Source organism: Synchiropus splendidus, chromosome 5 (assembly GCF_027744825.2).
Source record: "Synchiropus splendidus isolate RoL2022-P1 chromosome 5, RoL_Sspl_1.0, whole genome shotgun sequence".
Lineage (NCBI taxonomy): Eukaryota > Metazoa > Chordata > Actinopteri > Syngnathiformes > Callionymidae > Synchiropus > Synchiropus splendidus.
In genome coordinates this window covers 4,222,705-4,248,945 of record NC_071338.1, presented here as the reverse complement: position 1 = coordinate 4,248,945, position 26,241 = coordinate 4,222,705, and the positions used below count along the sequence as shown (strand labels likewise).

Sequence of the window (26,241 nt, the reverse complement as noted above, 5' to 3'; positions counted from 1 at the left end):
ATTTCCTCGCTCTCTCTCTCTGTATATATATGTATATACACACCAAAATGTACTCTAAACTGTTGACTCATCAAAGTAGCCACCTTTGGCAGATATAACAGCTGAACACACATGAGGCATTCTTTCTTCAATAGAAATCCAATATTCTTCAGAATATGTTGCAGAAGTTCCCATAAATGTGTGGCACTTCTGTCCATTTCATCCCAAACCAGCTCAATGGGGTTTAAGTCTGGAGACTGTGCTGGCCACTCTTATGTCTTCAAGTTTACCAGCTTGTTCGTTTTTCGCCAGATAGTTCTGGCATAGCTTGGACTTATGTTTTGGGTCATTATCTTGCTGTAAGATGAACCCCTGACCAACTAGATGCATGCCAGAGGGTATGACATGGTGCTGCAGGATGCTGTGGTAGCCATTTTGGTTCAGGGTGCCACTCACTCTGAACAAGTCACCAACCCTGGATCCAGCAAAACAACCCCAGACCATCACACTTCCTCCTCCATGTTTGACAGTTGAACACACTGTGGAATCATCCTTTCACCTACTCTACGCACAAACATCCTGTGTGATGGAAAATACTACCTTTGTTGTGACCTAGCAGGTAGAAGAGATTAGGACTGATCACAGCAGCAACGTGTGGATGAAAAACATCATTGAGGGGAAGCTCTATGCTCTTCCAGTCCATTGAGAAAGATAACCCTTCAAAAACAATGAGAGAAAACAAACTCAGTTTATCTTTACACTGCTAATCTAACAAAACAAAACTTGACACACTGACCAGATGATGGCTCAATCAAATGTGTCCTAGGCTCAGACTCATTTGAACTCCCACGTTGTAAGACAAAGTTTCCAGCTGCCTCTTCAAAATGAGTCGGAGCCTTGGCTAGCTGTTTGGAAATAAGGGCAGAGGCCACATTTTCCCCTCTACACTCCAATTCCACACCATAGCCGTCTGCATTGACAGTGGTGACACGGGTCAAAAGCTGTTCCCCGTCCAGCATGTTCTGGAACCAAAGAATAGCCTCGCTACTCCACTCCGAGCCCAGCGGTTCTACACCTGTGCAAAACACAAATAAGACCATAGATTCATATTAGAGATGCAAGACACACATCTACCTCACCAAACAATAGCCGTAAAGACACCATAATTTTATTACCATTATTAGTATTGTTGTTATGATTATTAACAACTACAATAATTATAAGAAGAAGAAGAATCAGGGTGGACAACCTTAATAATAAAAGGGTCATTTTATTCTCTCTCTCATGATAGTAAAACTCTACTGGAAAGCAAAATATAGCATATCTTAGGGACAAACCAGGGATTCTGCAGGTATCAGTAAAGCTTACTGAATGTGTTTTCATGCAACTGAAACTAATTTCATGCCCATGTCCAACTGTAGAAATTGTATGCATTTGAGAAAGCCAATTTTTAATATTTGAGAATCCACATGTAGCAGAACACTCTCACAAGATGGTTTACAGTTAATTTCAGACCTTGATCGAAACAGTGTCTAGCGCCGACACACAATGGACGGATTGCACCGATCTTTGAGGAGCATCTAAGGCAGATGGGTAAATGGGTATTATATAAAGTGCTTCACTAAATAAGAACTCAACAGAATTACAAATAACCAACACCCTGTTCACTGAGCCTCTCTGCCCGGCACATTTCAAAACAAACAGGCAGGAGGAAAATTTGCCAAAATGTAGAACTATACCTTTAAATACAGTGGTGGTCAAAAGTTTACATACACTTGTAAAGAACATAATGTCATGGCTGTCTTGAGTTTCCACTTATTTCTACAAATGATTTTTCTCTGATAGAATGATTGGAACAGATACTTGTTTGTCACAAAAAAACAATCATGAAGTTTGATTCTTTTATGACTTTATTATGGGTAAACTGAAAGTGTGACCAAATCTGCTGGGTCAACAATATACATACAGCAACATGAATGAGCAATTTTGGAGACTTAGAAAGTTGTGTCAATGACATGAGCTTCATAGCATGGCCTCTTAACTTCTTGTGAGTGATCATGAATGGTTACAGCTGGTGACTTCTCTGAGGCCATTTAAAAAGGGCTCGTTGGATTAAAACACCCACAAACGCGACAATGGGAAAGTCAAAGGAGCTCAGCACAGATCTGAAAAAGAGAATCATTGACTTGAACAAGTCAGGAAAGTCACTTGGAGCCATTTCAAAGCAGCTGCAGCTTCCAAGAGCAACAGTGCAAACAATTGTTTGTAAGTATAAAGTGCATGGCACTGTTTTGTCACTGCCACGATCAGGAAGAAAACGCAAGCTGTCACCTGCTGCTGAGAGAAAACTTGTCAGGAGGGTGAAGAGTCAACCCAGGAGCACCAAAAAGCTGATCTGCCAAGAATTAGAAGCTGCTGGAACACAGGTGTCAGTGTCCACAGTCAAGCGTGTTTTGCATCTCCATGGACTGAGAGGCTGCCGTGCAAGAAGGAAGCCCTTGCTCCAAAAGCCGCACCTTAAGGCTCGACTAAAGTTTGCTGCTGATCACATGGACAAAGATGAGACCTTGTGGAGGAAAGTTCTGCGGTCAGATGAAACAAAAATTGAGCTGTTTGGCCACAATGCCCAGCAATATGTTTGGAGGAGAAAAGATGAGGCCTTTAACCCCAAGAACACCATGCCTACCATCAAGCACGGTGGTAGTATTATGCTGTGGGCCTGTTTTGCTGCCAATGAAACTGGTGCTTTACAGAGAGTCAATGGGACAATGAAGAAGGAGGATTACCTTCAAATTCTTCAAGAAAACCTAAAGTCATCAGCCCAACGGTTGGGACTTGGGCGCAGTTGGGTGTTCCAACAGGACAATGTCCCCAAACACACATCAAAAGTAGTAATGGAATGGCTAAATCAGTCTAGAATTAAGGTTGTAGAATGGCCTTCCCAAAGTCCTGACTTAAACCCCATTGAGAACATGTGGACAATGCTGAAGAAACAAGTCCATGTCAGAAAGCCAACAAATTTAACTGAACTGCACCAATTCTGTCAAGAGGAGTGGTCAAAGATTCAACCAGAAACTTGTCAGAAGCTTGTGGATGGCTACCAAAAGCGCCTAATTGAAGTAAAAATGACCAAGAGACATGTAACCAAATATTAGCATAGCTGTATGTACATTTTTTGACCCAGCTGATTTTGGTCACACTTTCAGTTTACCCATAATAGTCATAAAAGAATCAAACTTCATGATTGTTTTTTGTGACAAAGAAGTATCTGTTCCAATCATTCTATGAGAGAAAAATCAGATTTGTAGAAATAACTGGAAACTCAAGACAGCCATGACATTATGTTCTTTACAAGTGTATGTAAACTTTTGACCACCACTGTATATATGATATACTATAGTATCACGACAGCCAGTGCAAAAAGTTAGACTAATTACAAGAAGGCACCGCTGCCATCTGAACTACTGTATGGTGGTATTGAAACAGGGTGCACAGTAACCAGGTCTCTAAGGTTTCTCTCCACTCATACACACACAATGAAGAGCTAGAATATCCACTCATAGGGACCTATTAGTGCAACTGGGTTTACCACTGACAGGCCAAATTAGAACCCCATAAAATCTGCTTTATTTTTTTCCAAATTCATTTTTTCTGTATTGATTTACAGGAATCCTATTTTATACAATTGCTTATTTCTGAGTGATTTTTAAATGATAAACAACAAAAATTTGTACATATGAAACAGAAATCTAATTTACATTTATTGATGTCAGAATATAGAAAAAAATTTCTCAATTCTGTATCATACAGCACTAACAACAGACAAACACTTTAAATTCCATTAAAAGTAACAATAATTAACCTGTAAGAATAATTTGTCTTTATTATCCACAATGGACAGTCAGTCCCATCAGATTTTACCGTTTTACAACCTGACAGCACTGGGCATACATATATAGTGGTACCTCGGTTTACGAACGTCCCGGAATTCGAACAAATCAGAGTTTGAAAAAAAAATTCGATTTTTTTTTTGCATCGGATTTCGAACAAAAATCCAGAACTCGAACACCCCCGAAAAAAAACATAACGTGCGCGGACCGATCAGCTGTTATTTTGTATAACGCAGCCTCTGTATGCAGACGTGTCCCATTAGCTACATTTACTGACTGTTTTTTCTTCATATTGAGGTGTAAAACCTTTCCCGTGTCCGCACTGGACCGTGGTCGAGTGTCACAGGGGAGGTACTCGCTCTCGACACCTCCGAGGCAGTTTATTACTTTGTCACAGTCAAACTGCACATTCAGAGCTGGACACGCACCGGGCACCTCTTCACTTCTCGAGAGACGTCACTCACTCGGCAACCCCTCCCACATACACTAACAGTGCCCCTACAGCAGACACTCTACATTCACTCCTACAAAAGCCTATTTTAAGGCTTAGAATGCATTATTTCTTTTTCCATTAATTGTAATGGGAAAAATCAATTCAGATTTTGAACAAATGGCTTATCGAACGGCCGTCTGGAATGGATTGTGGTCGAGAACCGAGGTACCACTGTGTGTGTGTGTGTATATATATATATATATATATATATATATATATATATATATATATATATACTGCATATAGCGATGACACATATAAAGTGCAATCACTCATGTGCATGCATGATCTGAGGATAAATGGTTTGTTTGTTATATTTTTTTATAATTTTCAATAGATCGTTGAGATCTTCATTTTCTGTAATGCAATTAAAAAAACAAAAATGTCATACGTCAAATGTCAAGGTGAGCACTAAACATTTAGTTTATATGCCAGGATCAGTTGATGATGCGATGTAACAGATTTTTCTTTTTTCTTAAATACAAAAATGCACAGCGGAGGTGAAAAGATCTCCACGAGACCAATGATGAAACTCTGGCAACCTACTTGCCCATTGTCGGAGTGTTGAGAAAAATCTAGCAACGCAATCCTCCACTTCAGCGGTGAGAGTACCAAACAAGAGCGGTTCAACACAAGTGGAAATGCTTTTGACTTTCCGACCCATGTATCACATGCTTCCTCTTTATTAATCATTTCTTCTCATTCTCATTCGGTGTTGTATGAGACTTTGGCTGCAGTAGTTTCAAAGTGTTGGAGACCAAGAATAGAACTACAGTTTACAGTGAGTGTGCAACCAAACTATCTAAAGCTTTCTGTTTACACTATCAGCCAATTATATTTTTAAGTTTTTCTTATTTTTATTTAAAAAGCATAAGCATTAAAAAATTTGAAAAAATATCCAAAATATTCAATCAGCTACAATAACTTACTTTGACAAACACGTATATAAATGTGTTCTTGACTAGTTATTCTCTCTCTCTCTCTCTCTCTCTCTCTCTCTCTCTATATATATATATATATATATATATATATATATATATATATATATATATATATATATATATATATATATATATATATATATATATATATATGATTGATGATATGAGTATGATTATATTTTTTGGTAAATTTAACCACATTGGGTATTTGGTATTATTCAGCTTTGGTCAAGCATTTTCACTTGTATACGGCATCGGCATCAAATTTTCAATACAATTTCAATTAATACTTCACATTGAAGTTCAGAATTACAGTATACTTTGACAGTCACTGTCTGCTACAGCCTATTGAATATTTTATTGATAACTGTTTCCCAAATGGTTAATGAGACGAATTACTTAATTTATGAAAGGTTAAATTGTTTAGCGTCTTCACTATCTATAAACTTAAAAAATGGGCACAGTGTCCCACGTAATGTTTGATTAAGAGCATGAACTAATGTCCCAAGCCAAGAAGAACAAAGCACAATATCAGCATTTTAACTACGTCCCGATACCACTTTTTTGCCGGCCGAGTAAGAGTACCGACATTTGAGTACCTGCCGAAACAACCATTTTTACTGAAAATTTTGTTTATTTTTCCAGCACATTTCCAGAACAAACATGACACTACTGCCACAGATTTCACTTTGAACTTTTCAAGTTGAGCCTGGGCAATATCAGCATATGCAGCAGGTTTGGTTAGTATGAAGGAGCAGAAATTACATAATTATAAATTAACTAATCAATGTAAAATTGACAAAAAAAAAGATAATCTGATTTTATTTTTGTTGTCCACCGCTATGACAAATGTACTCGCCATTGCGCGGCTCTGTGGCTTGGGATAGGCATCTAAAACCAGTTCCTATTCAGATAAGGTTCAAAATTGTCTTTTTTTTGATTCTCTGGAATTGTTAAAAAATGTTAATTCTGGTTCCTCTTATCGACTTCCTGACTGCAAAGTCTACCTCTACTCGACAATGAATTTCACTGATGCGCCCACGCTTCAATGTGCAGCTAAGACCAGCCAACCACAAACTACATTTCAAGTTTGCAGTTGAATAGAAGCCAGCCAATGACAACCACCATGGAAGGAGTGCAGTGAGTGAGACAGACTCTCACACATGGAGTCTGCATGTTAAATTGATTTAGTGGCCAAAAAAGACCTCCTCCATAATAAAACAAGGACGAAGAGCAGATTGAGGTGTTGTGTTGGTCGCGCTTAGCAAAAATCCATCACCTGAAGAGTGTACTGAGAGAAACAGTGGTCATGCAGCAGAAGGTTTGTGATCAAATTCGAGGAACATCAACTTCATTTGACACTGCAATGTTGACGTGACTTGATCACTCCAAATGTGACCACTGCAATGCTGTGTGGGGGCAACTGAAATGGCGCTGGTGACTGACAATGAAGCATGACTGGAGACACGTGCAAACTATAATATACTGTTGTCCCCTTCCAAAATCACTGAAGAACTCTTTTATTAAACAGTGATGATATTAATCCTGGGTTTTACGACTGCTATCTTGCAGATAAGTTCAATCGTGTAGGGCCAGACATGACAGACCTTGATTAACACTACTGTGCATGAGGGTCAAGGACTGCAAGGGAGACAAGACAGAAGATGAAAGAAGAAGAAGAAACTAAACTTAAGTTAATTAAATCCGTGGTCAACTCTTTTGTTTGATGACGTAATTACGAAGTATCAAGATGAGATATTAGACATGGAATATTGAGAAATTTTGTCCATACTGTTAAGCACTACTCCATACACTTAACTGTTACACGCTGCAGAGCGTGGTTTTCTGTGATGGTCTCGTCACATTAGTGTATGCATGTCCAATGCAGCGAGTGTGCTGTGTGCTCGTGTTTATGGAATTTATCGTGTGATAAAAAATTCTTATCATGCGGATTGTGTTTTCGTCCGGCCATGGTAGGCTAATAGTAGAGTGAGTTGTTCATCAAGTATTTCTTGAAGTTCCTGAGAGTTGAATATAATATACTCAAATATGAGAAAAATGTAAAAAATATTGCATATTATAAATACAAGGACAAGTAAAATTGCTATAAAATTGTTATAAAATAATCAGTGTTACACTACCTGTAAGAAAGCAGTGAACTGCATGAAATGGCAGAGTCAGCAATTGCGGTGTAATGGATCTGATGTGGTCTTTTTCGGTCATCAGGGTATAGCCATAGTCCATAAATTCCACTTTCAGCTTGTCTTCGGTGAGCTCTTTTACAATGGCCCGAGACCAGGATCCATCACCTGAAAAGAATGCAAAGAAATTAATTTCAACAACTTTAAATAGTATGTAGTTAATTTCCAAATACTGTAAGTATACTGTAATACTGTAAGTGCTACGTTGATTTTTGTCTACTAAATGCTGTCAACTAAATGCTTGAATATGTTTGATTATATGCTTGCAGATCCCTGAGTGTGTGTGTGTGTGTGCGAGAGAGAGAGAGTGAGACACAGAATGTCACTGAGCTCCTCCTCCTTGGCCATTATGATATTCTGAAATTTTCCCCCTTTCTGGAAAGACGCTATTTTGATTATTGGTCAATAAAAAAAAAGTTTATTCTATATATATATAATAAGAAAACGGAAGAAGCTAAACATGACTCATGGGGTCTTAATGATCCTAAGAAAGATGAGGAATCAGCCAAGAACTACATGGGAGGAGCTGATGAATGACCTGAAAAGAGCTGGGACCACCATTACCAAGGTTACTGTTGGTAATACGCTAAGACATCATGGTTTAATATCATGCATGGCTCGGTCTTAATGGCATGGTCTTAAATTTGCCAATGACCATTTTGATGATCTAGAGGAGTCATGTGGAGGCAATCAAGTGGTAAGTTGAGACCAAAATGGATCTTTTTGGTTTTCATTCCACTTGTCATGGTTGGAGGAAGAAGAATGATGAGTACAATCCAAAGAACAGCAACCCTACTGTGAAGCATGGGGGCAGTAGCATCACGCTTTTGGGGTTTCTGCACATGGGACTGGACCACTGCACTGTACTAAGAGGAGGATGACCGGGGCCATGTATTGCGAGATTTTGGGGAAAACCTCCTTCCCTCAGTTAAGGAAACATCCCTTGCAACATTTTCCCCAGCATGGAATAAATAAAAAAAAAGATTTCTTTAAGGAGAAGAGTTATGTTCGTATTAAGATATTTTTATACTTGTGTATAAAAACTTGTTTATGCAATTATAGTATTAAAAAAATACTGACATTTATTACAAACATCAGTTGAATATTCTTCACCGTCACGTCTTCTGACGTCAGCAGAAATGGTTGACAAATCAAGGGGTGTCCCATTTCCTAATGGAATATTTTACTCCTGCCATGCAAGAACGGCCAAGTCAATTTTATAAGTTTATTAAAGAAAAACAGAACAGATAGAACAGGAAATAATACGCAATGAGATGAAATGGAGATGATCCCTTCAATATCGCAGTGGGAGACTTAAGTCAGCCGTGATGTAATGTCAAAGTAACCCAGACACGTTCGTAAACCTGATGGGAAAGTTGTGACTTTCAAGTCTGTCAACCTCAGGTTAATAAGAACACCAACACACCAATCTGTGCACAGTGATAAACAGTGTCTAACTTTGGGGCAATGGATGGATGGATGGATGAGGAGGGATGACGAGATGAATTGATGAGGGGTGAGATGAGTCAATGTTTGGGCTGGAGACGTGGGAGGAGGCGAGCAGCTTTCGGAGGTCGAGGTCCTCAAGAGGGACGAAATGAAATGTGGAGGGATGGAATTCATGCCAACGCTGTGTCCAGGTGGAGGTGGTGTCCTTGGAGCGTAATCCGGGCTGTCGAGGGTCCTTCATTGCAGACGGAAAGTGACCGTTGCAGAACGAGTCGGCGTAACCAAATGAAAACTTAATTTTACTCAGTTCAGATGGTCACCAGTCCGTCACAACATGAAGAGCTGTCGGCAGATGACGTTCCGTGCTCAGCAAGTTATTGAGTCTGTGTTGGGCACTCACACACCGTTTGCTGGATGAAGCTGTGGTCGCCGGCTTCAGGTTACACAGTGAAGCACTAATGGCGACTTGCACTCTCGGCTGCTGTACCTTTTGATCAGGACGGTTCCAGTGCAAACTTGAGCGGCAAGATGAGCAGAGAAGTTGCACGAGTTTTGTCAGAGGTTGCAAGACAGCCTGAAAAACCGTGGCGTGAAGCTACAAGGAGCCCTGGAGAAGCATAGAGTGTAAAGAGTTCAAAAAACAGTAACCCGAGAGAAGAAACTTGAAGAGAAGAGAGCAAAGTCCCCCAAATCAAGTCTTTTTGACCTGCTGGGGGTCCGGAGGGACGAGCACCTCTCTGCTTGTTGATCATTGGCTGGTTCAGTCGAGCTGCTCCTCCCAGTGTCCAGTGACGGGAGTCATAAATCCATTTTGGCTTTGAGGAATGTGACCACAACTACATAGAGATTTATTCGCCAATAAAACATTCTCTGAGGTATGGATTTGCTCACAATCTGTCAAAACTTTCCCATCTTAATTTAAGCTTACAAATAAGACTAAACATGGCCATTCTAACACACAGGGGAGAGTCATCACAATATGACAATGAACCATTCACTTAAACTATCAGAACCACATCTAAAAATTACACCTTGCTTGCGTGATGTCTCGTGGGATGGATTATTGGCAGCAACCTTTGTTTTTCAGAAAAATATACATTTAAACACATCCACAGACAGATCTGACTCTTGTTCCTTCTGAAGCATGTGTGAGGGGGCTCACAGGTCAGGCCTGCAAGGTCAGCCTTGGGTTCTCTTTAACTTATCTTCTGGAATGTTTTTCTTATTAGGTTCTCCAAACAATCTGCACTGGATGGCCACTCTGGCAAACTCCCAAATCGCTGAAGCTGGATAATGAGGTCATATAGCCAGAGGGGATGTCATTGGTTTTGACATTAACCATTTATAGGACTTCACTCTTGTATCTTTCAGGAGGGAATCATTGCAGTCAACAGTTCACACCTCTCTCAATCAGCTGCTCTGTTATAGACCGGTGTTCCCTCCAGGTCGCCCCATCCATCAGGTGTTTGAGGTGGGTTAACTTGCTGGAAGAGGTGTGTGAGAGTCCCGTCTATGTTTGAGCCCAGCACACTTATGATTACACACCTCGCGCTGATGGCCAGCTTACAGTAACGTCATGAGTCCCTTTTAGCCCATGCTCTAGAACCAGGACGTTCTGAAAATCTGGGCCATTGCCCCCGCTCTGTCCTGAACGGTCTTGCAGGAGCCAAAGTGTTTTCATTAACACTCTGGTTCTACAGTGGAATAGTGGAAATTAAATCAAATTCCGATTGAGATTTACAGTACATAAATTACACCTTTGCCAGTGACAATGGAGCCTGTTCAGCTCTTCCAAAAATTCTCAAAAACGTGAACAAAACAATGTGAAACACATATCCGTGGATTATTAGCCCCCCTGTCTACAGATCACTGCAGAATGAATGGCAACACTCTCCCCCACTTTCAGAATCAACCTACAGTACACGATGTAATCTACCTGTGAACTCCTCCCTTTACACATGTATGTCATGTGGCGTTCCTGTCATCAGCAAATGTGTCCACTACCTAAGCAAAATCTACCAGCCTCTGTCCCTCAGCCTTAAACTCTCATGTTCTCTGCTCCCATCACTACTCTCTCCCTTAACGTAAAACAGGCTAATTTCAGGAATAAATGACATAGCCCATGGCTGTTAGGCACACAGGTAGATAAAACATTTCTGAGACTAGACTTTTAGGAGGTCCTAGTGTAACGATCATATTAAACTTACTTGGGCTCATGGCACAACAGGGCTCACCAACTTTTGGCATGAAAGGCAATGTATCTTGTTCACAGTGACGCGTCAGTTCAGCTTTCAATTGTGATCGACGCTGCTCCTCTACAAAAAAGGTCTAACCATTAGTTCATATGCACTCTACCACATGAAAGACAAACAGGAGCAAGCCAAGGAAAATCAGAAGAGACACCAATACCTGCAGGGCTGTTCACGTAGCAGTAAAAGTCTTGAGGATGATTAACTACGGTGGACAACAGCACAGCTGTTTGGCCTTTTGGCGGTAGCTCAAAACTAGACCACTTGAGAGGCTCCGCAACTGAAAAACCGCACATTTAGAAATAAAACAAAACATCAGATTGTATACATTATATTTCTTCAAAGAAGAGGGAACAAGAAACAGGGCATAAAAATATTACCTTTATCTGCCACGGTCTCCTGATCAGCATTGGGCGCCACTGGGCCAAGAGATGCATAACCAGCTGAAATCAGCATCTCAGCAATGTTTGCCTCTGGGTCACTGGCATGATCTGTCAAGGTCACCAAAGGCTTGCCATTATGCACGTCCAGGATTTTTGCATTTAGTATTCTGTTGGACAGTCTCTGCTGAAAAGCAAGAAGAGACGCCTCTGACCAGCGCCCACCGACTGGCTGGACCCCTAGAAAAAGGACACTTGTGATGGAAGATAAAACAAGCCTCCACAAAATCATTTGTCAATATTTTTCATAAGGAGATTTGACCATTTTTGTCATTTTTGCCAGATTGTCATTTGGATCCATGAATTACATTTTTGAATCGCAAAGGCTACGATTTTGAATGCTGCTGAGCTGATGCGACCTTTGCGAGACCACTGGTCATAAAGGTGCTGCGTTGTGATTTCGTCTCACATGTGCTGACCATGGTGTTAAGCGACCGGCTACGTTGTTGCAGTGAAGCAGCAGTGGTGCAGAAGCACAGGCAACATTTGGTAAACACTTTGTTTAAATAAATATCAAGTTTGTATTTCCCCATAGTCATTTTTGCCTTTTACTCAAATCATGACCAGAGTTATCCAGCAGCATGAGACGGCTAGTTTACAAAACTCAATTACTTTAGCACTGGTATCAGATGAACTTGGATAACTCAACTCATATGAGTGAGATCTTAATCAATACAAATGCAGAAACCAGTCTAAGTTGGAATGAATAGAGCCCTGGAGGATGACCGTCACCACAGAGACCATGGTTGTGTTTATATTAGCGGTGGGACTTTAACAAGTTACCGTATTTTCCGGACTATAAGCCGCTACTTTTTCTCGCGGTCTGAACCCTGCGGCTTATAAAACGATGCGGCTAATATATGGATTTTTACAGGGATATTCCAATCAATCGGCCACCGATTATGAAAGGCTGAACTCGTTGTGATCCGTGAATGCTGACCACTGCCAGTCATTGCCGGTCACAAAATCCGATCACATGTGACAGCAGCTGTTCTGATGAGGCACCGCCCGCGGTTTGTGATGCGTCTGCTCCACCCTTCCGACTCGCCGCTCGCTTGGCAACGGCGTGTCCAATGCGGAAGCTTTTTTCTTTGTCTGTCATGTCAAGTTTGCATCCTGCAGCACATGCACATTAAAAGGCGTCAACGCCACGAATTCAATACGATATTTAAAACACCAGGACTTGACGGAGCACAGAGAGTTGCTCATGAAAGTGAAACTGCAGGAACCAGCGGTCACTCGCGACACTCGGCGGTCTGAGCGTGACGTTCAGAACGCGAAGCATATTGTCCGAGAAATAATCATTAATTTCACCGCGCCAGATGAGCAGCCTTTCTCAGGTGTTGTTTTAAGACGGAATCAACCGCGTCCGAATCCGCTGCAGTCTTGTGTGTGTCAGATGCAGCGTTCACGGTCCACCACCTGAATCTGAAACTTTTGCAACCGTCCAGAGTGAGAACTTTCATGAAAGAGGCTGAAGACAGCTGCTTCAGCTGAGTGCTCTACCTGTCTCTCGGAGCATCCCGAGTTTTTAGAGTCTAATGAGCATACCTTTTGCTGGCAAAAATATTGAGCTTCGTCACATCAAACCGATGACATCACGGGCGTTTTATTTACCTTTAAAGCGCTCAAATTGCGCTGTTTTCGCCCGCGTGTCCGCAGCTCTGCAAACAGAGACGATCTACTGGAGGGTGAAAACAGCGCTTTCTGAACACTTTAAATGTAAATAAGATGTGAGGAGTTCATGACTGTAGTTCAGAACATTGGCAAGATTGTTTCATGAGTCAGTCTCGACACTGGACCCCGTTTTCAAAACTAGTACTAGAGGATCGCTAGAAGTGATTCTCATGCAGCAACAGTGCACCCGTGGCTTATAGACTGGTGCGGCTTATGTATGAAAAAAATCCATTTTCCTTTGGTGATTTGGTGGGTGCGGCTAATATTCCGGTGCGCTCTGTAGTCCGGAAAATACGGTAATTACGATTAATTAATTACAACAAAAAATAATTTAATTTAAAATGTTATTCAAATATTTAAGATATTCAAAGAGCTTCAGTTTAAATAAGGTTATATAAAAACTTGAACATAGCCACCATCTTGATTTATTAACAATATTTTGTTGTTTAAACTAAATTTGATTCAGTAATAAACCAAATTCATTCAAATTGAAAAATGTGGCTTCTTAAGGCAAATATTCTTATACCATGAAACTGCGATTAATTAATCGCAAATTTTCTAATTAACTACATTAATATAAGGAAGAAGTGTTAATATGTTGATTCTATCAGATGTTGTTGGTCATAGAAAGATGTATTACTTGCGTTCAGTGATAATCCAGGAACATCCTACACACAATAAATAAATTGCATACTGAACTGCAGATAGCAATATTGTCATCATAAATCGCAATTCAATTTTTTCCCCAAACCATTCAGCCCTAGCGCTGGATCTGAAATCAGGCAGCTTTCAAATCAAGATGGATGAAACTGAAAAAAAACAAAGAAAGCATTTGTAAATATGGATGTCCTGATCCAAGATTTTCCTGCTCCTAATCCAATCTTTTTTAGTGATTAGTCCCACCAATACTGATCAAGTATCAATGCAATACTTATTCTACATGTGCTTCATTTAAAATCATGATTGTATGCAGTAGTCGAGTGGTAAAAAAATAATTCAGGGTTCCGTAGCTGTTCCTGATGCACTGGGGCATGCATAGATAGACCCTCAGTGGTGCTCGAGTACCAGGCCCTTACCTTCTTTTTCCTTGCATGACAAGAATGCCACATTTCTCTTCATTGTCAGATTATTGAAAAAAAAAAAAACGTATTTGCTTGTACGGATATGACGAGATCAAGATGGAACAACGTGGACAGTCGTGGGGCATCTGCAGGACTGTGTTTCACAATGGTAGTTTTAAATGTATTCTTCATAAAAGAAACCATCAATAACATTAGTAGACAGAGTTTCTGGCTCAGTGTTGGTTGTGCTAGATCCAGCTGTCACAATGGTTTTCTTTCTTTCTTTCCATTACATTTTTGCTTCAGCAATTTACGATTTGCAATTTCCCTTCCAGCGACCTACAGGCATTTACAATAATACAGGACAATGCACCCAAGAAAAGTCCAGATAAAGAAAAAAGAAGAAATATACACCACATAATCAAGTGCTCCATTATCTGTGGGCATCAAGAAAGAGCTTCCATCCAAAATATCTGTTCAAGTCTAAGCATGTAAGTGAGTCATTCCATCTGATAGATTTTCCATCACTTTGTCAAGCCACATCTGATAGGTTGGTGGTTCAGGTTTTTGCCATTTAATTGTAATATATTTCAGAGCAGCTGTTAGTAGTATGCCACTGCCAAAGGTAGATGTTTGCCCTTCCCCTTCCCCTTCCCTTAAGTTGAGCAGCCCACAAGTAGTATTTTAAGTTCGAACGTTGAGGCCGCCTCTTGCTTTTGGTAGCTGTAGGGTTTTAAGTCTTATTTGGGGTCTTCTGCCCTGCCATATAAATTTGGAAATCAATCTGTTTATGTAAATTGGATTTTAGTACATGGATAGGAAGCATCTGAAAGAGATACAGGAGTTTAGGAAGTACACCCATACGTACAACTTTCAATTCTACCTAATAACGATAGTGGAAGTAATGTCTCCATGTCTCAGGAGATATTCTGTACTAGAAATCTTTCCAATGTTGGTGGAATCTGTATGCCTAGATACCTTATAATATAGCGATATGTTTTTGTGCTATGACAATAAAGAAAGTCTAAGTCTAAATTCCACCTTGAGGCCAATTGAATTCACTCTGAGTTTAGAGGTTTTGCGTAATCTTTTCACTTATATCCATTGCCATTGTTTTTTTATATTGACTTTACATCCTAAAAAAAAAAAAAAAACAATTTCATCCCCCTTATATTTTCATCTTGTAGTATTTGCTGGGCCAATGGCTCAGTACAAGTATCAAAGAGGAGCGGAGAAAGAGGACATCCCTGCCTACATCCTCGCTTGTGCCTGTGGGTTTGAATATAACGATCCATTTCGATTTCAATTCCGATCCATTCAATGAATTGGGGGCCAAATTAGAATTTTTTAAATAAATATTGCCAGAACATTAGATTGGATTTAGTAGTCTCCTAATATAGTCACCATAAAATCTTCCATTAATAAAACCTGTTTGATCAGGGTGAATGATTTTATTGATAAATTCTTTAAGACTGTTTGCTAAGATGGCAGTCAGTATTCGGATGTCTGTATTTAATAGAGATATAGGCCGGTATGATTGGCATTTGCTGGGATCTTTTCCTTCTTAGTGAATGACTACAATGGCTGCCTTGTTCCATGAAGGGGCCATAGTGCCAGGTTGTAGTGCGTGGTAATAGGCATCCAAAAGCAATGGTGCTAATGTCTTTTTTAATATTTTATAGAATTCATTGATAAATTCATCTGGACCTGGGCTTTTATTATTTTTTTAAAGAAGAAATTACCTGATGCATTTTTTGTTCTTTTTTTCCTCATCCAACGTGTTTGCCATCTCCTTGGGTTAGACCGTTTAATTTGATATTTTCTAAATAGTCTCTCAGTAATTTATCATCTGTGCAAGTGTCTGTCTTGCTGTAGAGTGATTCATAAAACTCGGCAAAACACTTTGCCAGTCCGTCTGGTTTAGTCACACTTGAGCCATTTGTTTTAATTTTTTGGACAACATTACATGACTGTTGTTTTCTGAGCCTTAATGCTAGGAGGCGGCTGGCTCTGTTACTGTGCTCGTAGTATCTTTGATTGGTAAATCTTCATGAGAGAGTGTGATCTTATGTTATTGAGAAAGGATGGTTATTTTGTTCTCCAATTCACTTTGTCGTGCTTGTTTATTGCATATTTTAGCACTAGACCAGGCAATGATACGACCTCTGATATATGCCTTGACACAATCCCACAGCATTATAGGAGATGTTCCCGGGGAGATATTAGTCAGCTGTCAGAAATGACTCAAAATTCTTTATCATTTAGGAGTGAGGTATTTAATCTCCATTGTTCATGTTTCCTGACCTACATTTCATGATAGAATGACAGGTGCGCGATCAGACATTGTGATCGGCAAGATTTGTATATCCTGTACTCCATAAATGATGGTCTTAGGGGTGAAAAAATGACCCAAATAAGAGTGTCTGTTTGAATAGAAGGTGAAATTTTTGCATTTAGGAAACTAGCTCCTCCAAACATCAACTATACCATGTTCCATCTGAATATATTTTCGTCTTCTGCCCATCCTAGATATTGCAATTTTGGAGACCGGTTGTCTATTTGTGACATTATACAGTTCAGGTCCCCACCAACCAGTAAAACACCAGTGCTGTGTTTGAGCATGACAGAAAAGATCAGGGAAATGAAGTCAGGTGCGTCCTCATTTGCCGCATATCCACTCATGAAGAAATCGGAGTTCCAATGATTGAACCATTTGCCAAAACAAATCTTCCCAATGGTTTTCTGACACAGTAGTCTGACCTGGATCACATAAGCACATACAGACCTGCCGCCTTCGCAAAATACAGCGGTAAAAATAGTTGGATATTGGACGGATATCCACTCCAGTTGGTAGTGTCATCCTGTGCTTCGTCGCTGAATAGGTTTCATTGAATGCAGTTAAAGTGTCTCACAGGCAGTGCTAATGCTACAACACGCCTTCAGTCAGCCGGCAGCGCAATTTAACCCCAAAATAAAACCCACACTGGACTGCTCATTGCCACACTTGTCACCATTATAGTTGAAAAAATAAATTATGATGTTGGAGACAAACTCCAGTGATGCAGAGAACAGAGAACAGAGAACTACTCAGTCTAGCTTTCAAGACAGAATGCGGTGTCAAATGTGTGTGACATAATGAAAACGTATTTATTGTGATTTTTCTTGATATCACAAAAATGGCAACATTTATCATGATTGATTTCCCCCCCACCCCACCCCCACATCGACCATCCCAACAGGATACTAAGCTGAGGGATATGGTGCCATTAGAAAAAACACAGATGTAGACACCTACTTCCAAAATGCAAAATAGCCCACATTGTTTGATTTTGTTCAGTAAAATTAATTTAACAAACAGAAGTATGAAGAGTGCAGGGAACACTGGAGTAACCTGCTTAATGGAGGCATTTTGAAGATTTTTGAAGAGAAGGACTGTTGAACAAATAGTCTTCCATATCAGCAACAGAATAGATCAGGCCAATTTCTAGTTCTTAACATGATTTCGCCAAAGTGGAAAAAATATATTGCTCTCTTTCAGCAGATGAAAAAACCAGGTTTAAATTCAATAAGCAACACAATTACCTGCGAGCGAAAACGACAGCGCCTGCACAGGCAGAGACAGCAAATCTGGGCCAATGGGTCTCAGGCAGGCTTGATGCACCTCTTCAATGTTTCCAAAATCAATGTAGAACACGCACAGATGTTCCTCCGATGAATAATAAAGAATCTTGGCTCGGTACCAGAGCTTATCCTCTGAAAGAAAAGAGAAGGCTAAAAGTGAAAATGAAGTTCAGAAGTAATACAAAGGCAAACAGGTCAACTTCATTTTTTCAACAATGACAAATAACAGCAGCATTTCAATGAGGTCTTTCATGGCCATCCATAAAGAGTTATTTAAAGTAGAAGCATGAAGCACGCCATATTAATATTCTGTAATGAGAATGAAGAATGTTCATCCATTTCAGAAAAATATACTTTTTAAAATACCCAACTCACAATAAATTAGGGATTTTGGGTCGTCAATGGGTTTCATACATACTGCCTTTGTCACACTTCAGCGATTTTTGTGATGGGGAGGCAATTATCTCAGAGTGATAAACACTTCATTTTGTATGTATGTATGTATGCGTTTATGATCCTCTGTGGTCCAGGGAGACAACAGACAAACACCGGCAGTCTGACACACCACACCAGTGTCTGTAAGAAAGGACCATTTTCTGTTTTGACGAATACCATTTGGTTTGCCTTTGGACTGAGAGCAGACTCAACAAGCTTCAACATTTTCAATCTTCTCGAGTGATCAACGGATGAGGATAATGTTTGTTTGAATGTTTAATTTTTGCAATCCTTTTCAGTCAATACAGTGAACAACTTACTTTCTACTATTTCAACTGTGTGATGTTTTTTGCAATTAATTGTATGCCTCCTCAATTGTGAAGAATTGCAAGGTCCAGTTCCCACATTCCGATTATTTAAACAAACCCCTATGACGTGATGTTGATTGTAGGCAGCCAACGTGTGTTATACCTGAGAACTGTGCACAGCATACAGTTCCAGGAGAAGGTCTAAAGTTTGGGGTGTTTGATGCCAACGAGCAGTGATCCCTTAACTGAAGCTGCAAATCCTGTATTAATCCTGTTAAAACAAAAAAAAAACATTGAATTACACACGCATGCACGCACACACACACACACACAAAAGAAAAACTTACCAGCATTCTCAATATTTTGCACAATTATGTCATCGGGGGAATGAATGTGGGTAACCACTACAGACAAGGAGGTCCCCACTTCAGGGGTTACTGAGCATGGCAGTGGAGTCCCGCCGTCGTCATCCTGACCATTGGAGCAATGCCTGATGCAATCAATGGACGAAGCCCTCAAGGTTTCTGAGGAATTTACAGTAGTTTTGAGTATTTTTTTGTTAAGACACATTTCCACAATGAAAAACTATGTTTAAGAGATTATCATTCGTTATGTCGTCATCAGGGGTTTTACATCCAAGTTCTTCAGTGATGAGAGTATGCGTGTGTGTGCGTGTATGCGTGTGTATGTGTATTGTCCCTTATGTTGTGCTACTGCTAGTCAAGTCACTTCTGATTTTTGAAGTAGCAATTTCTTTGTCAGATATATTTTCTTGAAAACCCTAATTTTGACATTTTAAATTTTTTTAAAGATTAAATTGCAAGAATATGATCAGTGCAACCATTTCTGTAACAATGTTAAAAGAAAAAAAAATCTTATAATTCAGGTGAAAAAAAAAATGGCCAACATATTTACAAAATGTAGACCGATTCAATAGTGTTAAAGTATGAACCTTTTTCCATGCTATGAGATAACAATATTCACGCTTTCAGTAAAAGTAAAAAATGACTTCATATGGAATTACAAACTGTTGACCAAATGTTGCCACTTTGCACATGTTGCATTTTGCTGTTGCAGTTGTTTGCCCCAATTTCCATTGAGAGCATGACTGTAATTGCGGTGTAGCTATAGATTTTAAAAAAAGAATGAATTGTTTTCAATCTGTCAATTTCCACCAGTAACGGGGCTGCGCTACTGGGGGTAAGGAAGGTGAAGTTTCCAAACAGCTCAGTATCAACGGTTGCTGGCTGCCATGCTATGATAATGACAGGCGCTATGTTTGACATCAACTTGAGCTAAACAGAGTATAAATAACAAATTTGGATTCTCTGATCTGCATTTTCTCACAGTTACCCAAACACACTTCAAGAGGCTGGATTGGGTTGATACCCGTTACTAGGATTGGTGCATTTCTAGTGACAATAACCCTGCTTAATCGATTACATCAGACATCACTTTAGCTACTGTTTTTTCTTCATGTTGAGGTCTAAAACCTTTCCTGTCTCTGCACTGGAGTGTGGTAGAGTGTCACCGGGGAGGTGCTCGCCCTCGACACCTCCGAGGCTGAAGTGCGCACTCTAGGTTTTATGTCCTGCCGTCGGCTGGAGCTCGAACAGGCGAGTCTCGGACAGAGTGTTACTTGGTTTATTACTTTGTCACAGCCAAACTGCACATTCAGAGCTGGACACGCACCGGGCACCTCTTCACTACGAGAGACATCACTCACTCGGCAACCCCTCCCACATGCAGCGGCCACACACATAGACGAACAGTGCCCCTACTGCAGACACTCTACATTCATTCCCAGAAAAGCACATTTTAAGGCTTGGAACGCATTATTTCTTTTTCCATTAATTAAATAATAAAATAATGAAAAAAATCGAGTCTGAATTCGAATAAATCGCTTCTGGAACGAATTGTGGTCGAGAACTGAGGTACCACTGTAGTTGGGTTACAAATGGCTCACCAAATTTACTTCACAGCAATCAAATATGAATAAAACAAAATACATGACTTAAATTTAACTCAGACCATAATAATGTGAAATGCCGAACTACAAAGCTTAGATGTATCTGTGCGCAATTAAACTGTGTGTGGCGTGCTCAAATAAATTATTGCAGAATCTCTAATTACTGATGTCAAACAATGTCTTGACTTAAACATGTTTAAAGCTCTGTACATAAACAAAATCTCCTCATGCTGCCCCGTCTGTATTTCTCTTGCAGCAGAGATGAAGCGGCTCATAAATCAGGATCAGTCTAACAAACAACGTTCATTCCGTTCAGCTCAACTTTATTCCTATTTACAGTAGCACAAAGCAAACTACCCACTCAAGAGCATTATTAAACTCTTCTCCCTGGCTCTTAGTGACCTATATATTGCCAATACCTCATCCACAGTCAACATGTTTGCTTTGGAGTTTGTCGTTGCTGGGCTGCTCCCTGTGATGGATCTATTAGTGAAAAGCAATACCAATCGAAGAACCCATGGAAGACACACACACACACACACACACACACATATATATGTTAATAACATGTTAATAACTACATGCTTACAATGTCTTGTGAGTCAGTTACAATGAAAAAAATGCATGAATGAGGAGCGTTTAGGGAGCGCTGCCATCATTGCCAAGAAACATGCCACCCCGTAATGGTCTCTAATTTGCACACAATCACATGACCAAAAAGTAGTGCTGTTCTTGTTTGTTAACAGTATGCACAACACTGCAGTTGAAACAAAGAATGTGATGATGTCACTGGTCATGAATAGAGTGGACATGCACCATCAGAACCAAAGACGAGCCATCCTCCACTGTGACAAACTATACAGCAGGTATTTCAAATGCAGCCCAAGTGGTACAGATATGTTTCCATTAGATTATGTTATTCTTGAATTTGTTTTATTTACAAAACCAGAAGTACCTTATTTGTCTTGAAAAAAAGACAAGACAATTGGTGTCCTTCATGTTATTTGTGCATGTCCTAAACACCTATGTGTTTTTCTTTATTTGTTGTTTGGTTTCTATGACAATTAAACACTTAAATTATTTCTATAAATTCAAATCCACTGCTTTAGAGGATACATAAGGACAAAAAAAATGTGGCGATAGTACTGAAAATATATTAATGCCATGCCACCTTTTCTTTAACATTGCAACATCTGTCATTCAATGCAGTATAGAATATGACTACTATTATCATGCTCATTTGAATATTTTATCAATATCAGTCCATGATCATCAGTTTCCGAAAGACGTTACATTCTGTGTAATGATGCATGAGAACAACTTACGTATATCTCCCTCGGTTTGATCTTTTATAGGTTCTTTTGCAAAACTATGCTCCAGGAGAAACGAGCTCAGCAACTGTCCTGTGGATCAGGAAGAAAAATGCAAAGTTAAAATGCATCAAGCAGGCTTTTTACACAGATTCATGTACAACATACCGCTGGAAGTCATTACATCTACACCGTGGCCATGGACACTGGTTTCAATTACCCAAGCAGTCACTTCATGACCTTGCAGTAATTGTCTCACCGCTGTTGAGCAGATGTCTGACCAATTGCAGGACATCGGAACCACACCAGCAACATAGCATTCTGTAGCCTGGATGGGAGTAATGTAGGAAAATTGCTAGATTAATTTAAGATCACATCAAAAAAGTGATTAATTATTTGTCAACTCACACATGGACTAAACTTTGCCATATTTGGACACAAGGCCCTGATCCTGTTCACCGGTACATTTTCTTTATTGCCGAAGTCTATGTAAAGAATTTCAACCATCTTCTGCTCCTCATCCAGAGACAACACCTGGCCTCTGTACCATTGCTAAAGAGAGAAGAGAGTGAGTTCAGAGACTGCTGAAAGTCAAGTTTGTGCTACATGAAATAATATGTTCTGATAGGAAAAACAGGTCAGAATTGTTCTCTTGTTTGAATGTGTGAAAAGGTCAGTAAACCATCACACATTCACAACTGACACAACTCTGCGCTTGTCTTGCAAAGCTATATGAAAGAAGATGAACAAAACTGTTGTCGGGATAGCATGTAGTAAGGGTAATAACTATTATTTTAAATTAATCAGGGTCAAGAGGAGAGAGCCCCATCCCTTCAACAGATCAGGAGAGCAAGGAAGAGGCTCAATCACCACGAAAGAAAAAGTAGATTTGCTGATTTTCACTTTGCAGCTGGTTGAGAAATATATCTGCAGAGCCCCAGGCCTTTTCTACATTATGAATTTGCTATTGTGAAAACATTTATGTTACTTGATGCAATATGTTTGGTTTTATAAAGTCATAAGTTACCTTTGTACAAATATATGTTTACAGCGTCTTTTTTTTTTTAACACAGCAAGTTATGTTAGTGGACAACATTCGTCCTGGTGTGTCGTGGAGGAGAATTGGCTGCGGGTGGAGTAAGGGGTTGGGGCAGGGCATGTGGGCGTGGCTATGGACGCCCTTGTTTCAAAATGCAAGCTAAAAGCATCTGGTGCCTCCACTGACAATATAAAATATTCATAACTCTCCTCACATTATGGAATACCAGTTTTCCCTGGATAAATCCCTGGTGCTTTACCCTCTTGCATGTCATCGCTTGACTCCCATATTTCTGATGTGGTCAGGTCAGGTCAGAAATTGAAGGTAACTTCAGACCATCCACAAATTGTTCTTGTATCTCTGAATCAGATGAAATCTCAGACCTAAACAAAAATCTTCAAATGCCTTATTAATTCTGAGCGTCAATATACTAACAGCTGCTTTTTCAGAAGACATGTCATATTGCTACCTACAAGTTAGTAATTCTGCCTGTGTGCGTTCAGTATTAGACCCATTTTGATATGCTTCTTTCTCCAGTACTTTAATTTTCTGGTCCAACTTTACCATTTCAAGTCTAGATTTTGTTTTTTTGTGCTAGTGAAACGAATAATTTAACCCCTGATAAATGCTTGTCCCACCTAATACTAGCTGTGGTCTGTGAAGTGTTCATTTCAAACATCAATTTGTTGATCTAGGAACTCCACAAACTCGGGATGAAGAAGCCAATTAGTCTGAAACCATCACTTTGGGGGACCCATCAATATCTTTGGAACTGTATATGTTAAAGACACAGTGTGTCTAATATCACAATGCTACCGTGACGGCAGTCCTCTACGCTGGAAACCAGTGAAGCTGAAACTAATATAAAGTCTATGCGGGAAATGATTCATGCGTTTTGGAATGACAAGAATAATGGAATGCATTTGGGTTGTGCTGCCTCCAGATATCTACTAGATCTAATTCCTTGTAGCACTGGCATCCTGTATCTGACATGAGTTTTATCCATGCCAGATCTGTCTTCCTCAGGACAAAGAGTTAAATTATAGTCCCCAGCTATGATGTACTGACCGGGAAGACTAGCAATTAAAGAAAAGGATAATCCTCATTAGGCCCGCAGACATTTATCAAATTAATCAAGCCTTACATCATATCGACAGTCAGGATCTTGCACACTGAATGGTACGGATTAGTGAATAAGAATTGTGACTCCTCCGTCCAGCGATGAGAACGGGGCAGAGAACATCTGTTCCCATCGCCTTTTAATTTTTGCAGTGTATTCCTCGACTATGTGTGTTACTTGCAAAAATACATTTTTGGATTGTAAAACCTTCAACTTGTCCATCACTTAAGCTTTTAAAGTTCTTTCATAGCCCTGCAGTTCCATGAGGTAAAATTTCACCTTCACACCAACCAGGCTTTTAGCTGGAGGGGCGTCTCAACCCCGCACAAGCACCGGAACCTTGGCCACTACAGACGACAGATTTGTTTATAGCCAAATCTTGCGGTTATTCACCTCTCGCGATTTGCGACACTTGCATTTTCACTGGTCGACGCGGCATGGAAAAGCGAGGCTGTCACTTGGCTGTTTGTTGCTGATTACAAGAGGAAAAGCCAGATAAGCTCAAAACGTTAAACGATTGTTTACAAAACGAACTGAAAGTGTTTTAATCGGACAAGCCACATGGTGGCTGCGCTGCATGAATTCGTGTGAGAACTGCATACAGCGTTTGCCGCTTGAAAAACGTGTACATATTTTATATAGAAATATACAGTTGTTGCAGTCCTTTTTTCATGTAAAGTCTATAAAACATTTTCCAAACCTTTTCCATTTTCCATTCATTCATTTTCCATTTTTCTTTTACATTTTCCAAATCTTTGTGTGAAAAATGAAAAAGACAAGACAGGCAACACTCAGCTTCTTCCTTAAGATTCACAGCTGATACAACTCTGTGCTTGTCTTGCATCACTATATGAAGGAAGATGAACAAAACTGTTAATGAGATAGCATGTTGTAAGGGAAATAATTATTTTTAATTCATCAGGGTCAGTTATCTGAAGGAGAGAGTCCCATCCATTTATCAGATCAGGAGTGCGAGGAAGAGGCTCCATTACCACGAAAGAAGAAGTGGATTTGCAAATTTTGACTTTGCAGCTGATTGAGAAACACACCTCCAGACCCCAAGGCGTTTCTGCATTATGAATTTGTTATTGTGGCATTTATGATATTTGATGCAATAGGTTTGGTTTTATAAAATTATTAGTTACTTTTGTACAAATGTGTACAGTGTCTTTTTTTTCCACAGCAAGTTATGTTAGTGGACAACATTCACCCTGCTGTGTCATGGAGGGCAACGGGCTGGGGGTGGAGTTATGGGTTGGGGGCAGGGCATGTGGGCATGGTTATGGACGCCCTCCTAGCTAAAAGCCTGACATCACCAGACATAACTGACTAAGAAAAACAATATCTCCCAAAAATCCAGTGTCTTGATGAAAACTGCTCACTGCACATAAACACCCAACAACAAAAAAAAGTAAAACAATGAGAATAGAATAATAATAGAATAATAATATGAGGAGAATAATAGAAGCAAAAAGTAGATGGAAATTAAAGTTTCCCCGACAATGAAAGCGAATCTCAACCATCAACCAGATAAAACAACTTTGAGCTTGAACAATCATGTAGTCCAACAAAAAAAGTAAAGTAATGATTGTGCTCCAAACAAAAACACAAAATGAAAAAGATTTAAAGATGTTTGCAGATGACATTGTGATTTGTGGTGAGAGGAGGGAGCAAGTGAAAGATAAGCTAGAGAGGTGGAGGTTTGCTTTAAAAAGGAGAGGAATGAAGGTTAGCCTCAGCAAGTCGGAATACATGTGTGTGTGAATGAGAAGGACCCAAGTGGACAGGTGAAGTTACAGGATGCAGAGATAAAGAAGCTGGGTGATTTTAGTACTTAGGCTGTCCAGGGCAATGGGGAGTGTGAAAAAGAGGTGAAGAAGCGGGTGCAGGCAGGATGGAATAATTAGAGAAAAGTGTCAGGTGTGATGTGTGACAAAAGGGTGTCGGCAAGCATGAAAGGGAAGCTGTACGAAACGGTGGTCAGGCCAGCAATGTTGTATGGTTTGGTAACAGTGGCACTGAGGAAAAGACAGGAGGCAGAGCTGGAGGTAGCAGAGAT

General features: G+C 39.9%; 1 protein-coding gene across 6 annotated transcripts in view; it reads right to left on the bottom strand.

Annotated features, from left to right (window-relative positions):
* Positions 1-26,241, bottom strand: part of tdrd1 (tudor domain containing 1) — a 47,668-nt gene that overhangs the window by 7,671 nt on the left and 13,756 nt on the right. For 4 of the 6 annotated variants that reach the window (XM_053865707.1, XM_053865705.1, XM_053865706.1 and 1 more), the window contains 12 exons: positions 22,432-22,575; positions 22,192-22,351; positions 22,039-22,116; positions 19,092-19,268; positions 18,908-19,015; positions 17,963-18,133; positions 11,583-11,822; positions 11,363-11,482; positions 11,161-11,268; positions 7,445-7,612; positions 776-1,054; positions 580-696 (listed from right to left, as the gene is read on the bottom strand). In XM_053865707.1, the coding sequence (XP_053721682.1) occupies positions 580-696; positions 776-1,054; positions 7,445-7,612; positions 11,161-11,268; positions 11,363-11,482; positions 11,583-11,822; positions 17,963-18,133; positions 18,908-19,015; positions 19,092-19,268; positions 22,039-22,116; positions 22,192-22,351; positions 22,432-22,575 (1,870 nt within the window). The remainder of the gene's footprint in view (positions 1-579; positions 697-775; positions 1,055-7,444; positions 7,613-11,160; positions 11,269-11,362; positions 11,483-11,582; positions 11,823-17,962; positions 18,134-18,907; positions 19,016-19,091; positions 19,269-22,038; positions 22,117-22,191; positions 22,352-22,431; positions 22,576-26,241) is intronic. The other 2 variants (XM_053865708.1, XM_053865710.1) reach the window with 2 other exon arrangements.